General features: G+C 39.4%; 1 protein-coding gene across 1 annotated transcript in view; it reads right to left on the minus strand.

The window, feature by feature from the left end:
- Nucleotides 1-10386: 10386 nt before the first annotated feature.
- LOC120546235 (meprin A subunit alpha-like) overlaps nucleotides 10387-17557 on the minus strand; it is a 29689-nt gene continuing 22518 nt past the window's right edge. The window contains exons 12-14 of the mRNA XM_039781021.1: nucleotides 13343-13516; nucleotides 12411-12504; nucleotides 10387-10923 (exon numbers count right to left, since the gene is read on the minus strand). Coding sequence (XP_039636955.1) covers nucleotides 10773-10923; nucleotides 12411-12504; nucleotides 13343-13516 — 419 coding nt within the window. The 3' untranslated portion in view covers nucleotides 10387-10772. The remainder of the gene's footprint in view (nucleotides 10924-12410; nucleotides 12505-13342; nucleotides 13517-17557) is intronic.

The following is a 17557-nucleotide window of genomic DNA, read 5'->3' on the forward strand; positions in this document are numbered from 1 at the left end:
GACTTTGAATCTTGCTAGCATAGCGTTAGCTTTCTGGCTTGTAGCTAAGCTGAAGGCTTCTACGAGCTGAGCGGACTATAAATATCTCCCGTTGCTAAGCGTGACAAGTCGTATCTAAGGTTCTTCCTATTTCCTGGAGGAGTGAACAACATTTGCATTGCATAAGAACCTTATAGGATGGGAATCATTGTTCCAGGTATTAAAACATAAACTAATGTTTTAAAGCGCCCATATTATGCTCATTTTCAGGTTCATAATTGTATTTTAAGGTTGTACCAGAATAGGTTTATATGGTTTAATTTTCAATACCATACCAACAACACCATATTGTTGTTGTACTGCACAGCTCTCTCTCACTGCTGCAGATCCTCTTTTCACCTGTTTCTGTTTTAGCTACAGAGTGAGACCTCTTTTCATCTTCTTCTTCTGTACTATCTTTGATTGCACTGCACATGCGCAGTAGCTCAGATGTAGAGCATGTCAGCTAGCTAACTCTAGAGACAGTAAAAGAAAGCCTGTTTCTTCAACTTTGGTCAGTTACAAGGCAGGATTAGCTGGGAGACTTCTAAATGAGGGCGCACATGTAAGTAGTTCTTTTGTAGATTATGGTGAACTTGTGTGTGTTTTAGCAGTGCTTTGCTATTGAGAACGACGTAGCATGCTAGCGTTAGCGTTAGCGTTAGCCGGCTAACGCTAGCATTAGCAGGCTAACGCTAACGCTACGAGCTAACGGTTGTGGTTAGCCAGCTCATTTCGGACTGTGACATCACAGTCCGAGGCCGATTTTGAACAGCTCACTAGGAGACTGAAAGCAAGACACATTCAGAAACCGTAGCTATCTCACTCAAAACAGCATGGATGGATTTTTTTCAAAGTTTGTATGTGTGTGGAAGCACCAGAGACACAAAAGAACACCCCAAATCCCAGAAAAAGTGTTTTTTTCATAATATGGGCACTTTAAAAATATATTTGGCAAGTGACCATGGTATAAGCGGGTTAATGCCCTTCGAGGTGTCCATTGTCAGGTATTAATGAACTTCGGCGGAGGCAACTGTCCTCCGCTTACTTAATTTATCGCAAATAATATAATTATTGCGATATTCAACAACGTTATCGCATATTTTCCTCATATGGTGCAGCCCTAGTTTTTATCAGGTGAAAATATGGCTTTAAAAGCCCTCCCCAATGTAAATCAAAGAATTGAGTTGTAGCCAGCAAAGCCACCTTTCTGGACAGACCAATTGTCTGAAGTAGAGTTCACTTCACAGTGTTCTAAAGGTTTAATTTGGCACACAAGAATATATACATTTTCTAACAGTCACTCCATTCAATTAAATGATGTGAGAGTAGATATATAAGAAAGAGGCGCCATAGGAAAGGAGGATTGGTTCAAGGTTGGTTTAAGCAGATACATTTTCAGAAAGGAAAACAGTGTAACAATTTATGATGCGAATTATTTCGGATGAGAGAGGCTTTGTTCAGACTTTTCACTGAATGGAATGTTGCAACACATTCTCACTCCAATCGCGTAAAATACGGACGCTTGGTCAGGTGCTTTTGCCGTTGTTATTGACGTTAAAGTCTCCTTTAGCGTCATATCTAAACACGCTGTATCTTAACGCGCTGGGTAGGGACTATTGGCGTCACTTTTGACTAGAGATGGCCCGATACCATTTTTTGCTTCCCGATACCGATTCCGATACCTGAACTTGCGTATCGGCCGATACCGAGTACCGATCCAATACCAGTGTGTCATATATTTTATTATGTTTTAACAACTGTATACTAATATCCCTGTATGGATGTGATATGATTTCTATCTTTGTTGTCGGTCTGGCTCAGGTTAAACTCTTTGTAAAACATGAACAAATACAAACAATGAATGCCGTAGAACTTTCCTTTATTCTCCAGTTTGACAGTCAGTTATAACGTAAAAAGAACATGAACTACTTTAACGTAGATTTTCTTTAGGGCTTTATTACGTGGTATCGGATCGGTGCATAAACTCCAGTATTTCCGATACCGATACCAGTGTTTTAGGCAGTATCGGAGCCGATACCGATACCAGTATCGGTATCGGACCATCTCTACTTTTGCGCAGTTAGGTTTAGGGAAAGGTCGTGGGTGGGCTTATAAAAGGTATGTTTACGTGACACGCGGGACAAGAAAGGGACAGTTGGGTTTAGGAAAAGAAGAACGGGACAGCTGGGTTTAGGAAAAGAAGAACGGGACAAGAACGGGACAGTTGGGTTTAGGAAAGGAAAAACAGGACAGCTGGGTTTAGGAAAAGTAAAATGGGACAGTTGGGTTTAGTAAAAGAAGAACGGGACAAGAATGGGACAGCTGGGTCTAGGAAAAGAAGAAAGCGACAGTTGGGTTTAGGAAACGTGACACACGGGACACAAACCTTGGTCTCCGGGGTCATAGTCCTGTGTTGTTTGACCCATCCACCACCCCAACCAACCTCCCAGAGCGGAATTTTGGGCTTTCATACTACTCGCTACTGTTGTCACTCTAAATACTATGTCATCTTCAAATGTCACGTAGCTGCTGCTCTGCTGTTACATATTCACAACACCAATTCTTCACACATTTGCTGGAGCTTTATTCTAAAAATCATTTAGATTATGCTGCCATCTCCTGGTAGAGCGGATTATTACAACGCTCCACAAGCAAACGGAAAAAGGCTCAAAATAGATTGATGTGGGTTCAGAATCAGAGAAGGGTTTATTGCCAAAACAAGATCAACCATGTTCAAGTATAAACACTAAAGCCATAGAAATGATGACATTAAAATAAGTATAAACACTTAAACCATAAAATATAAAGACTCTAAGGAAAAAGAAAGACTGAATAAGTATATTTTTAGTCTATGCGTTTAAAGGTATCAATATTTTCCAGCTGAAGAGAAGACCTGAGGCCCGTTACAGAAAGCAGGTTTAGTGAAAACTCTGAGTTTGTTAACCCTGAGATGAGGGAAACTCTGGGTTTTCCGTTTCAGAAAGAGAGTTAACTTAACCTTAGAGTCAGTTACTATGGTAACTGAGCCTGTGAACCTAACCTGGTCGGGAGCAGGTTTTCTTCAAGAAACCTCGAGTTCCTCCTGAAAAACTTGAGTTTCTCTCCTCTCAGAGGGAGGAGAAACTCATATCCTCATTCATTCATTCATTCAATCAGTCTGTATCAGGCGCATTTTAATGCAGTTTGTTATCTGCATGAATAAAAAAACGTATTAGTTTATGTTAGGCAGATTATAAAACGTTTATTTCTCAAACATGTCATGTCCTTTTGTCAACGATCCCATTGATGAAAAAGCTGTATTAATTCACAGAGAGTTTACGTCGGGAGATGATTGTATATGGATGTATTTTCATTTCCACATAACCGATTTGAGAGGTATTTTTTATCACAGTCCATCAGATATGTAGATACCTTATCTATCCTCATATCACTAACATCCACCATCGTGGACAGGCTTTAACATCCAAGCAGATTCTTTATGTCGCATTACGTTTTTTGCAAACGGCAGTTTTCTTTATAACAGTGTAGCGGATCACACTGTAATAGTAAAGCCACTGTAGAGCCGTCAGAAAAGTGTGACTCACTCTGAAACGTTTTATAAACGTTTTTGTAGTGTTCCCTGGACACAAACCAATGAGAGCCATTAAAAAGAAATAAATGATTATACATTATAGTTCTGTTAATGATCATGGTTCTGCAGCCTCAGAATGGGATTAGTAGCCTGTAGTTTACTTTTTCGCCCACAGGATTGCACCTAAATGAAATTATAGGTGTAATACAATTCCAGTTTTCACCAGTAATATTATAAGTTAACTGTGATTAAATATGAAATTAATACACTGTACGCATTGACTTGAGCAGAAATTTTCTCCCACACCAATTCTCTCTCTTTTGCAGCAGCAGCCGCTGTCTTGCTTTTTTAACGAAATGCATGTTCAAACTCGCTGTTTGTGCGCATGAGTATTTCCGCCCACCCGTTTGTTTGTGGTTGTTGCCATGGTGAATCGTAGAATCATGGCTCCATTCGTGCTGCCTTTTTATAGTGGTTGTGCACGCGTGTAACCCTGAGTGAACCTACTCCGAGTTGATTGAACCAACTCAAATCAGCTGTTCTGGAACCGAAAACTCTGAGTTTCCCATCTCAGGGTAAATCAACTCAGACATCAGGGTTAGACTCAGAGTTTGTTAAACCTCCTTCCTGGAACGGACCCCAGCAGTCAGACATATTTGTGCACATGACAACAGAACAAAGCTGCCCACATTCTTCTTCACACATTTGCTGGAGCTCTAGTCCAAAATCATTTAGATTATGATGCCATCTCCTGGTATACCGGATTATTACAACGCCAGCACGCATAAGCAATAGTGCGCGGAGATTGCCACTTGTTTGGGATGAAAAAAAAAACATTAATAAACAAATACAAAAAAAATACATCAAAATAACTTCATAAAAAAAACAAGTGAAAAATTGTAAAAAACAATATGAGTAATAAAAACTAAAAAGATAAATAAAAAAATATAGTTATTAATTTATTCAGCACTTTAGCAGTTAGTTGGATACAAGCACCCCAAAAACAGGAGGAAAGCTGGTTAAAAAAATAGCGGACGCTGTAGATGCGTAAATCACAACACTTAGTAATATCACTTCCCCATCAGTCAGGCACAAGATCTGACCATAATTATACTTGTGCTTTCCATAAACTGTCGTTGCTTTAGCCTATTATTTCAGCTGCAACCTTGGCAGTGGTAAGCGATCGTGAGAGCAAATAAAACATATAAAAACATAATTCAAACAGATGTGCGCATTGGTGACACACGGCTCAAGATGCCGACAAATAGACGATATGTAATTCCCTCCCATTTAAATATATATTTTTCATAAAAATACCCATCAGGGAATGTTAACGGGGTTGTCGGTCTCTAAATGTTTTAACTTTTATGAGCGCACCCTCTCCCCCTCTCTCTCTCTCTCTGCGTACCAAGCACCGCCTGATCGGTTAGGTGTTCAGCATAAGTTACCACGGCGATTTAACCCGGTAACAAGTGATCCAACGTCGTGGTACAGAAAACCCTGGGTTGAACCTTAAGTTAGCTCATTAATGCCAAATCCTGCTTCGTAGTACAGGCCTCTGGTAGCTGGATAGTCCGGTACACAGTTGTTCAGCCATGTGTCCACAACAACAAAAAGACAGCAGTCTCTGAACTCGTGTTGGGAGTTTCGTTGAAGTTGGATGTAGTCCAGTTTGTTGTCTAATGAGCGGACACTTGCAAGCAGGATTGATTGAACAGGTGGCCGGCTAGCGTTAGCTTTCCACCGAACTGCTGTCGAGGTCCCTTTCCCCGTCTAGCGTCATCGGGCGACACCGAACGCTGAGTTGCTGGTCTCCGTAGCAGGCGAAGCTCACGGTGTGTGGAATATTCCGTCTGTAATAAAGTGTCCTGCATATTCTCCGATCTGTACCAATGTATCCCATGTGCGGTAGTTTAAATGCACATACTTGTTGTAAAAGTTTTCTGCTAAAAAGACAGAGCTTGTTTAGCGTAGCTTCAAGATGGCTGACGCGAGTTTTGCTTCGGCAATGTTCGGATAAAGATGACAGTCCAACCCCCTATGGGCTGTAAGTAGCTCTTACTCCTACTACTGGCTGTAGTCAATCATAGACAGTATATAAGAATGGACCAACAGATCCCGTTTCTCTGGACGGAGACCAGTGAAGGATATTAGAAGCACTTTTCTGGTGAGCACTGAGCGTCACTGCGCAGCCTCCAACTGAGAGAGAATGCTTTCTCTCTGAGAAAAGATTCATAATTAAGTAACTGACCATTACAATCAAAAAGATCTTTTACGAAGATAATATCTCTATTGATCCAATTTTGCAAATAGAGTGACTTTTTCCCCCTAGTGATGCATTCTTTATTCCATAAGATAGACTTGTGTGGAGAAATGTTGTGAGAATGAAACTTCCAGGCCAAAAGAGGTTGTTGATAAAATTGGGATAGTTTTAACGGCAATCTTGTAATATTGTAGTTACATTTCAATACAAATTTAAGACCTCCTACACTACTAAAAATGTTATTGGGGATAAAGTATCATAAAGACTCTGGTGCTCTCAAACATTCCTTCAACCATTTCACCTTAAAAGTGTAATTCAAGTCCAAAGACGTCCAGAAGTTCAAATCCACCTTCATCCTTACAACCAGAAAGCACCGCTTTTTTTAAATGATGGTGTCGGTTTTTCCATGCAAAATTCGTGAATATGGAATTTATGTCTTTACATGTTGAATCATGGGCATTGAGAGAGAGGGCAGGGTAGACAAATTTTGAAATCCCTTCTGCTTTAGTTAAAAGAATCCTACCTAGAATAGAAATGTCTCTTTGAAGCCATAAATTCAGTATTGTTTTAGTCTTCTTCAATTTAGACGAAAACTTAAGTTGTTGACATTCCTTGTGGTCCTTGCAGATATGAATACCTAAATATTTATTGTAGTATTTATTGAAATTCATGCAGTTCAATGTCTTATTGTACTCTGAAATGAAAGAATAGAACAAATGAACAATTTAAGTTAAAAAAGAAATCATGGAATCAATTTATAAACCAAAATGTATTCTAAATGTTTGACTCATCAAAGTAGCCCCCTTTAACAGATATAGCAGCTGAACACACTTGTGGCATTCTTTCTACAATGGAAATCAAATATTCTTCAGAACGTTCTTCCCAACTCTGTTGCAGAAGTTCCCATAAATGTGTGGCACTTGTAAGTTGCTTTGCTTTCACTCTTCTGTCCAGTTCATCCCAAACCAGCTCAATGGGGTTTAAGTCTGGTGACTGTGCTGGCCACTCCATGTTTTTAAGCTTACCATCTTGTTCTTTTTTGCTAAGGTAGTTCTGGCATAGCTTGGACTTATGTTTTGGGTCATTATCTTGCTGTAGGATGAACCCCTGACCAACTAGGCGCATACCAGAGGGTAATGCATGGCGCTGCAAAATACTGTGGTAGCCGTTTTGGTTCAGGGTGCCTTTCACTCTGTACAAATCACCGACCGTGGATCCAGCAAAACAGCCCCAGACCATCACGCTTCCTCCTCCATGTTTGACAGTTGATGTCACACACTGAGGAACCATCCTTTCGCCTACTCGACGGCGTACAAAAATCCTGCGTCATGAACCGAAGATTTCAAATTTTTATTCATCAGTCCATAACACCTTCTTCCAGTCTTCAGTAGTCCATTGACGATGTTTCTTGGCCCAGGCAAGCCTCTTTTTCTTATTCTGACGTCTTAGCAATGGCTTTCTTGCTGCAACTCGACCTATCAAACCTGCAGCTCGAAGTCTTCTCTTTACAGTTGAAACTGAGACTTGCTTATTACGACCACTATTAAGCTGTGCTTGAAGCTGTTGTCCTGTGAGCCGCCTGTGATCACGCAAGCTGTTGACTCTTAGAATCTTGTCTTTTGATTCTGTTGTGGCTTTGGGTCTGCCAGACCTCTTCCTGTCAGAGTTTCCCCCAGTTTCTAAGTGCCTTTTGATGGTGAAGAATACTGTACTCACTGACACCTTGACTTTCTTCGCAATTTCTCTGTAGGAAAGACCAACATTCTTAAGTGTTATGATGGTCTGTCTCTCTTCCATTGTTAATTGCCTTTTTCCCGCCATTTCTATAGCAACACACTACTTTCTGCAGTACATTACTGTTCAAATAATGATCACAAGGGTACAGTACCACAGTGTGTTCCAACAATACTTTTATACAAACAGAGGGGTTGTAAGTAATAGCTTAATAAAGAGCTTTACGTTATTAACCCATTTCTTGTTCCCTTAAAAAGGCCTGTTTGTAAAATTCTGAAATGTACATTATTTTTCAGTTTTGGGTAACCTTACTTTTTTTTTAACCTCAGGCAGTTCATCACTTACCTTTGTACCATTTCAAGCTATTCATTGGAGTTGAACTGCTAACATTTCAATAACAAAATAGAAAAATTGGGGTGTTCTAAAACTTTTGACCAGTAGTGTATATGGGAATATATCTATCATGCTCTATCACTGTCAATATGTAAATGGTTTTCTCTCAAATATCCAGTTGTCATAAGTAAGGATTCTCACCTGTGTTTGGGTTTGATGCCTGGGGCCCTAAATTGTTCCCAATTATGTTGTTGTTTAGTATTTACCAAATGCCCAGTTTCTTACAGCTATTTCTGTAATTATTTACAGGTTTGTCAGGAAATGTTTAAGATCATAACGGTAAGTTTACCATGAGGTCTATCCAGAATTACCGCACAAAATGATGGAAACGTATAATAACCCACCCCCAGGAAAATTCAAAAGGAAAAACTGAGAGCACTAAGAATTTGAATTCAACCACATACACAAAAGACAAATGAAGACCAAGGTCAGTCTTATATTAAGTCATTAATAGTCAAATTTTTACTTGTGTCAATGCATTTCTTGCATCTTCAATGACACACATTTTCAATAAGCATTGCATTTCATGCCTTTAGATGATAAAGTAATCTCCACTTTCAAACTTTGAGCATCAAAACGTTTTTTGCAATTTGGTGAATTTCTCTGCAACAATTAGTTTTTTTTTTGCATCAAGTTATGTTTCAAATGTCTCTACTTATGTAAAGGAAATTCTAATTGGTTTGTGGGGTGGGTTGCACTGCAGTTTTCAATATTGGGGGGATTGTATCTAGCCCATCCCCCCTGTAAATTACACCTATGGAAATGGGTCTGTCAGTTTAAATAGCAATTAATCACTTTTTCTGCCACATGTCACAGCAGAAAATATATTTTGTGAGTGTGGGTATCTAGGCTTTAAATGTTCTACATTATGGCTCCAACACTTGTTCATCTCTACATTTCAGATTATGGAGACGGAAACAGCAACTCATATGTACTGTATGCAGCGCCACTTGTAGCCTACAACTCTTAAGAGTCAATATATTCACTAGACCAGGGGTCGGCAACCATAGGCCCGCGTGCCCCAATTGGCATGTAGTGGCTCAACCAATGGCACCCTAGCAATAAGTGCAAGAGAGTTTTTTGGAAATGTTCCAATCCCCAGGCCAAATGAGCTCTTTCACAGCCATTTGCAGGACCACAGCCTGTTATTTAAGGTAGTTTTTCCCATCCGCATTCGGTGACGACGATTGGCCAGTACTTTTTGCCTTCTTCACAGAATGCTGTGCAATGGGAAAAAAAATAACACAGTGGCAGGCTTAATGCAGATATGGCAAACTGATTAACAAAAACATTTTAAAATCGCAATTCCTATTAAAAAGGTTGCTGAACCCTGTAGTAGACAGTAACAAATGTATAGATGAATATCATAAAACTAGGTTAATTGTTATATAAAGTAAATAGAACACTGATGTTTTGATCATTTTTCTTGACTTGGTAGAATTGACCATTATTAATAGTAGTAGGACTAGCACTGATGGTCATCATCCTCAGCTGAGGCTGACAAAGATTTCACATTAAGTCAAATCCTGCTGTAGGAAGTTGTAAATCTAGCTATGTTTTTTTTCTTAATGATAAGATTATTTATGATTTGCATTATAAGTGCCATAGAAGTGACACACAATACTGAACTGTTATTTTATAGCTTTAAGGATAGGCTTGGGATCCATAGTGACTCAAAGCACTTAAAAGGTACTTTGGGTATTTTTCAACCTGGATCCTATTTCCCATGTATTGATGTGTAAGTAACTAATGTGAACAAAAATCTTTGAAATTGGCCCAGTATTGAGCGAGAAAGCTGCATCAGCGAACCGGGCTGCTAATACGCATCTTCAATTTTGGACACTAAAAGTGCTGTTTTTGCCACCGGCAGGCTCATAGATAATGAGAAATGTCTACAGAGACAGACATTTTTGTTAAGGAGTAAAATCATTTTTGTTTAACCAGAAACAGCCCCGAAATTGCAAACTTCAAAGATTGTTGTCTCATCGGTCACTCAGACACAAAAACAGCAAAAAGGTCCAGGTTGAAAAAAGACAAAGGGACCCTTTCATTATTTGTTGTGAATTATGTAAACCTATATTGAGTTGACTTTATAATAGAGAGGGAATTACTGTAATTGTTGGAATTGTTGCGGCTTTGTAAATTATAGCGTGGTCTAGACCTACTCTATCTGTAAAGTGTCTCAAGATAACTCGTGTTATGATTTGATACTATAAATAAAATTGAATTGAATTTAATTGAATAATAGAACATAGATTTTGGCTTGGTTTGATAATGTTAATTGAAAGGAAAGTCTGTAAATCTACACTATTCCAAGTGAACTATAACCTCTACTTTGTGTGTCTAACCAGCATATGTATCTAAAACGATGTATTGAAATAAATGAATATAATGTCTTTTATTGTTCATTACACTATGCATGACTCAGAATTTTCAATCCAAACTATACATTTTTCATAACTTTTAGTGGACTAATAAGATTATCTTTATTATACACATCAAACAAACTTAAGACACAAAACTGCTGCTCTCCTGCAAAATGTTAAAATTTGACAGTTGAAATGTTTGCTTTAGTTGTTGGGGCTTGATTTCTAGCCATAGTCTAAGGAGGAAAACATTTAATTATTTCATGTGGGCGCACAACAGATATAGGCCCAGGGTTTAGTGTCCATAAATAAGCCTATAAACTGATACTAATACTTCTCTCTCCAGTGTTGGCACTGTATGCTGTGCTTTCACTGCTGAATGAATACAGAAGACACATATTCACATATTTCTCAGAAATGTGTTTCACTGAGCTCTCCTGATGATGCTGAAGATGGCCAGTGTCAGGACTACGATTCCTGCTGCGCCGCAAATCAGCGCTCCCAGAATGCCTTTTTTTATGTTCAGTTTCTCACACCTTTTACCAGTGTAGTAGGTGACCAGGCTTGATGCACACCTGAAAGTCAGCAGATATAATTGTTTTTAGTTATGCAAAATTATTTCCTGAAGCATAAGTAATTGCTTTGTGTCCACACAAATACACATGCTAAACATTTGATTCTCTTTGGCCTCTTACTGAATTTTCTGAGTCATTTGTCATCTGGCTAGCAAGAGTAATTTAAGCAGTGCAGAGCTTTGTCTATAGCAAACAGCAGCATTACATTTAGATCAATAGGGTGTGTACATTAGAAGAGATAGAAAACTACTCTTGTAGTAACAGAGAAAGTTGATGATGAGGATGAAGTAAAGATTGTGTTTTTGTTGGAAACAAAATAGGTTGGTTCAAGGGTGTAACATTGGTTTGAGAAAGGGGAGGGACAAAAAACTGGGGTTCCTTTGCCAGACAAATGTTTTAAATTTTAATCCCATTTCCTGCATTTCTACATACATTAGGGACTATGATGATACAAAATCCAGGAAATAATTAAGTTGATCATAATGATAAATTCTGCCAGAAAGAATATTACTAAAATATGTAGAAGAAAAAGAGTCTTACTTTCTTTATTGTTTAATATAGGGGCGATCGCCAAGACTTGAGAGAATAATTTGAGTCAAAGATTTTCACAATTTGAAAGTGTGGGGGACCCTGTCCCCAGTGGAAATGACACCCTAAGGTTGGTTCACATACATTTTACCTTGTAAAATTTTAAAGCAATAGTTTGTCATTTTTGGGAAATGTGCTTATTTGCTAAGGTTGAAAGAGAAAATCAATACCACTTTCAAGTCTGTGCATTAAGTATAGCCAGTAAGTATTAGCATAGTTTAACATGGCATCAAGACTAAAAGCAGAGGAAACAGCTAGCCAGGCTCCAAATTAAAAAAATCCACCTACCAACAGCTCACCGATTAACACGTAGCATCTTGTTTCTTTAATCGGTACAAAATCAGACATTTGTGTTTTTTAGAGGGAGTTACGAGAACAGTTTATCTGTCCACCAAACACTTCCCAACCTTATTGTAATGACAAAACTCCAAGAAGTCACTGCCACCAAGTAATAGTTGCAAAACACTATATAGCTGCCCATCAAACCACAAACTGACGTTTTTACATTTCTATTTCTGTACATTTTAGACCAACAAGATACAACATGCTAACTACTTAGCTCAAGAGGTGCTGCTAGGCTTTTTTTCTTTTTTTTTTTACTTTGGGGAGAGACAGGCAAGCTATTTCACCTTGATTCCAATCTTAATGCTAAGCTAAGCTAATGGACTTTTGGCTCTGGCTCCATACGTAACACACAGACATGAGAGTGTACTTTTAAATACGTATGGGTGCAAGCCTTATGTAAGTGCTTACTTTAGTATTAGCCTGTGCCTAATTGACATGGAATTTGAATTCATATCTTTCAGAGATGAAATATCCCCAATTCTCTAAAAAAAAAAATCTGAAATTCCTACAATCAAAATGTACACATTTAGTAATGCAAATACACATGTACACACCTGCATGAGGCTCTCCCTTCACTTTCCACACACACGCCTCCGTTAAAACAAGGGTTGGGATGACAAGCACGTGCTTCGATCAGGTGGGTCAAATCTAACGAAACGACAAGTTGATGAAAATGTTAAATAAAGTGCTATCTCATTCAAGATGGCAAGGTGTGAATATGTACGAGAGAAGTGAGACAAGATTTAAAGTAGCAGGGGAAAAAGGGAATCTGAAATAATTAATATGAACTAAACCAGCATTTGCATGGGTCGGAGCCACTATATGATGGTGGGACAAGTGACTCTTTCTTTACTTATTGATTTGATAAGATTAAAGAAATGAATTTAATAGAAATTGCATGCAAGCATAAAGAGATTCTCAAGTTATAGAAATCAAATCAATTTCTGTACTTTTTAACATCTTAGGAAAAAACAACATCTGGGGCCGACCACTTCCCGTGGGTGAAATTACGAAATGTAACCATCATTTTCTAATGCTAGTATTGCCAGAAAAAAATATAAAACCACCTACCACTTCCATTTTGTAGATATTTTTTTCTGTTTATTGTATTTATTGTTTATTCTTTTTCATGTTTAATATGTTTGTTTGTGTGCGTATGCACCAATCACCAAGGCAAATTCCACGTGACTGCTGTGGCAATAAATTTCTTTCTGATTCTGTTAAAAGGCACCAGAATACAGGAAATTACATCTGCTCTCTCTCTCTCTCTCTCTCTCTCTCTCTCTCTCTCTCTGAGTCTTGGGGAAGGCCACCAGAGCCCGTTAAGATTCTCCCAACCACATTTCCAATGCTTCCTACGCCCATGTGCATTTGCATTAGGCTTTTTTTTTTTTAAATGTAAAAAATGTGCTTTCGTTTGGCAGACTATTTGATGTAGGAATAACCTGTATAGCCGGGAAGAAGAGCTGATATTTCTGATTCTCACCATTAAATTCAGCAGTGATGATGAGGTCATCGTTCTTGAGGAAACTCCTCCTGTGCAATTGCTTGTGAGAAATGAATGTACTCCAGCCAAAGTCTTTACCGCGGTGGCACTGGCAGCTGTCATCCCACACCGCTCCCGAAGCCGCTGTTGGTTTGTTCCAGCGGGCGTCAGTCTCTGCGGGGGGGAGGAAATAGTCATTATAAACAAATGTTGTGCATTTCTGAATTCACAGCAGTGAGTTAGAGAGTGAGACGAGCGGAAACGACAACAACAAACTAAATTAAAGCTGCAAGCAGGGATGATGGGCCCTCGCTCCTTGCCCAGGGGGTACTGGCGTACGCAATATCATGTAGACCACACATTCTAAGTTTCATGTAAATAAGAATCAGTAGGAGTTTGATTTTTAAGTGGCATGTGGCAGCAGGAAGTGGCATGTCCTGGCATGTGTCACTTTTCTAAAGCCAAGTTGCGTGTTATAGCGAGGCTACGTCTTATTGCGAGGCAACATCATACGCGGGTTTTGTTCAGGAAAAGAACAACTGGTTGGGTTTAGGAAAAGAATAACGGGGTTAGGGTTTGGAAAACAACAAACGTGAAAAGGAAATATCAATTGCAGGACACAAGGTCAGACTCAGGATTCGATCCCCACTCTTCTTGGTGAAAGTTCTGTGTTTTACCTATCCTCCAACCTGACCATTGTCTCTAAACGGATTTTCGAGCAGTTAGACAAAGTACATTTCCCAGATACCGATATTTTGCCGATTATTGAAATAAATTTGAAACAGCTCCATCTAATTGCCGATTGCCGCCAAGTTTGGAACAGATGCTAAACCGACCACGAGGAAGAACTTTTTTTTAATAATAATAAATCTTGGTAGGATACGCAACTTCCTGTTTCGACAGCCCCTTACAGGAAGTTGGTCCTCTGTAACTTGTGCGTTGTGTTAGCTTAAAAAAGTCTTTTGATAACTTTTTGTCATGAGGGTCCACCGAGTCTACATGTATATTTTTGTGCAGATGGGACTCGCGCTCTACGAGGAGTTTAAAAAAGTAGGTTTCGCATAAAGCAAATTTGCTATGTAATTACAAAAATTAATAAAGCGCCATCTAAAGGCCAATTGACGCCATATTTGGCACACAGCCTCATTGGCACATGAGGAACAACTGTCTTAAGTTTTGTGTCCATCGGAATAGCGTTGTAGTTGTATCTTAACGTTGTCAAGATACAACCGTTCCTGTTTCGACACCCACCTACACAAAGTTGGTCCTCTATAACTTACGCATTGTTTTAGCTATCAAAATTCTTTTGATAACTTTTTGTCACGAGGGTCCTCCGAGTCTATATGCCAGTTTTTCGTGCCAATCGGACTCACGCCACAGGACAAGTTAGACAGAGTAGGTTTCTCATATATCAATATTTTGCTGATTAATTTAAAATAAATAAAAACAGCGCCATCTAATGGCAGATTGCCACCAAGTTTGGCACAGATGCTAAACCGGCCATGAGGGGCAATTGGAATAATTGTTGCCAAGATAACGCAACTTCCTGGTTAGACAGGAAGTTGCTGTAACTTTTTAGCATTTGTTCAACTATCAAAATTCTTTGGATAACTTTTCGTCATGAGGGTCAACAGATACTACCCGCAAAGAAGATTGAAAATCACGGCCTAGGACGAGTTCAAAAGAATATAAAAAACCTGAAAAATGCATAATTACAAATGGCCACCTTCCGGTTGGGCGGAGCTAATGAAGCTAAATGGGAAATATGTCCGCAATGATTAGAGCAATATAGCTTTTAAATCTGGTGAAGATCGGAGCAACTATGTCCAAGTTAAGGCCTTCCACGCATTAGGGGGCGCTATGGAGCCCGCTTACAGGTATGGGCCAAATCGCTGTACAGTTTCGCCTCCAGAGGGTAATGGCAAACAAGAATCTTAAGTTTTGCGTTGATAGCAATTTTTTGGGTCGAGATATGGCAAAGTTGGTGTTTTCATACTTAGCTACACAAATTTCTTTGTGCGTAATATGTGCAATTTTTATCATATAAAAATTCTTTGGATAAGTTTTTGTCAGGTCTGTCTGGAGATGCTACCTGCCAAGTTTTGTATAGATCGGTCGCACGGTCTAGGAGGAGTTTGGCAAAGTAGGTTTTCAATAAATCTTGATTTTTTCACACATAGAAGTCTAGGCGGAAATGGCCGTGGCGTATATCAAGAGATTCAGCTGGATCCAGGGAACACGAAGATCAGTGCTTAATTTGTAAAGTGGGAGGTCCCGGAGTGCAGAGGGGTGGTGGATCCGGCGACTCAAAACGGGGGTTGGAGTTAACGGAACAAAAAAATAAAATGACACTGCCTAGTAGCTTCTCTGACTAAAAAAAACTAAACAACGCTGTGTGTGTATCAGGACAACAGTTTATTTTTATTTCAGAACATGTACTGCATCGGTGCAAAATGTAAAAAAGTTTTCACAAGCAGCAGTTATCCATCGGACTATTAAATTAACCAAAAAACCCACCGTGGTCTCCACATTCTTGATCAGCAGAAACGTTTTTTGCTTGTTTTTGCGTATTTGAACAAGTTAAGCAAACTTTGTTATCTTTCTGACATTTTTCCCCTGAGTGAAATGAGGCTATAACAGCAATCTCAACTAGAGTTTATATTCTCTGCCCGAGTCGGGCCGTTGTTTTCCGCCACTATCCTCGGGCCGGGCCGGGACCTTGATCAAGCATTTGTGTTTTTTTTTTATCATTACTTTATTAGCCTAATTGGGTGGGGATAAAGCTATGCCATAATCAGAAACATTATCTATCTATATTTAGGCCAAAGTAACAAATGTGTCCAAAAAGGTTGGACTACAGTTACAAAATGTAACGCGTCATGCCCGGATCTCCTCCTCTCGCACGCATCACACCGGGGCTGCGGGCCTGTATTGTGGAGCTTAAGTGCAACATGGAGCTTGAAGATGTAAAGAAAAAAAGAAAAACAGGAGAATTACCTTTGAGCAAGTTTGGAGGAAAGTCGGATGTACAGTATGTAACCATTTTAAACAAGTAGTGGGCAGTGACAACATATGTGTCGGCTTTGTCGAGTGCATTAGGCTAAGTGCAGCCTACGACAGCAAATAAAACGGGGACAAATGAACAGACACATGAAGCAGGCTCGCCGTGGCAGAAAAGATGATAGTCAGCCTTCAACGCCCTTTTTTGTTACTTCTCCAAGCATAAGCTACCCTTGAGGGCATGGCAAGCCCTCACAGAGAAATGCGTTGGGCTTTTTTTTTGTTTTTGTTTTTACGTTTCTTCATTCGAATCTATTTGCGATCCATTCCATTCTGAATAAAAAAATAGCGCGGTTTACATGCTTCGCTCTTGTTGCATTATTCATTAAGATCATTTTAAACTGCTTTCCGCAGTTCAAACCACTCTGAATTGTAGTTGAGAACGTCAGTTATAACGGCCCACATATTAAAAAAAGAGTCAGGTGTAAATCGGGCAGGGCTCAGACACGTGCACGGGCTCGGGTAGGGTCGGGCTTGATTTTTTGGGCCCAATCTAAGCTCTAATCTCAACCAGCACAAGTGCAGCGCCGCGCTGTTGAAGTGTCTCCCCTCCCTCCGTCCCTCTCCCCCCTCTGTCTTACCCTGAAAATTCACCTCAAAACGCATCGAAAATGCAAACACAAGATTTTTGTGGAACTTCATTGGGGAATAAAGCCTAACAAGACAGATAACTACACAACACTACAGAACAGAACACTTCATTTAGGCGATTCATTTTTCCTGGTGACACAGGAGGTGCCGGAGCCAATAAAAAAGGTTCCGGATCCAACGTCGGAGGTGCCGTAACATGTTCCAGCGTGTTCCGGCTCAAATTAAGCCCGATGGGCCTTGCTTGGGCCCTAATTAAGTCTGACACCGAAAAAGCTGGGACCGTTGCCCGCCAGCCTGAGTTCGTCTTTGGGAGAAAAAGAATAAATGGCATTTGGAAAAACTTTCATTACATAGAAGTTGAAAAGAAAACGGAAAAAGATGGGGAGAAATGTGGCCACAAAATCACAGGAAAAAACATCACGAACCTTACAGTTTTTTACAATCACTTTGGCACTAATTTCAGAACCTTGACGTCATTTTTCAAAACTCAAAAACTCAAAACCAATGATCAAAATGCTAATTTTTCAAAACTCTAAAACTTTTTTCAATTGCTTGGATACAATA

This window comes from Perca fluviatilis, chromosome 18 (assembly GCF_010015445.1).
Source record: "Perca fluviatilis chromosome 18, GENO_Pfluv_1.0, whole genome shotgun sequence".
Lineage (NCBI taxonomy): Eukaryota > Metazoa > Chordata > Actinopteri > Perciformes > Percidae > Perca > Perca fluviatilis.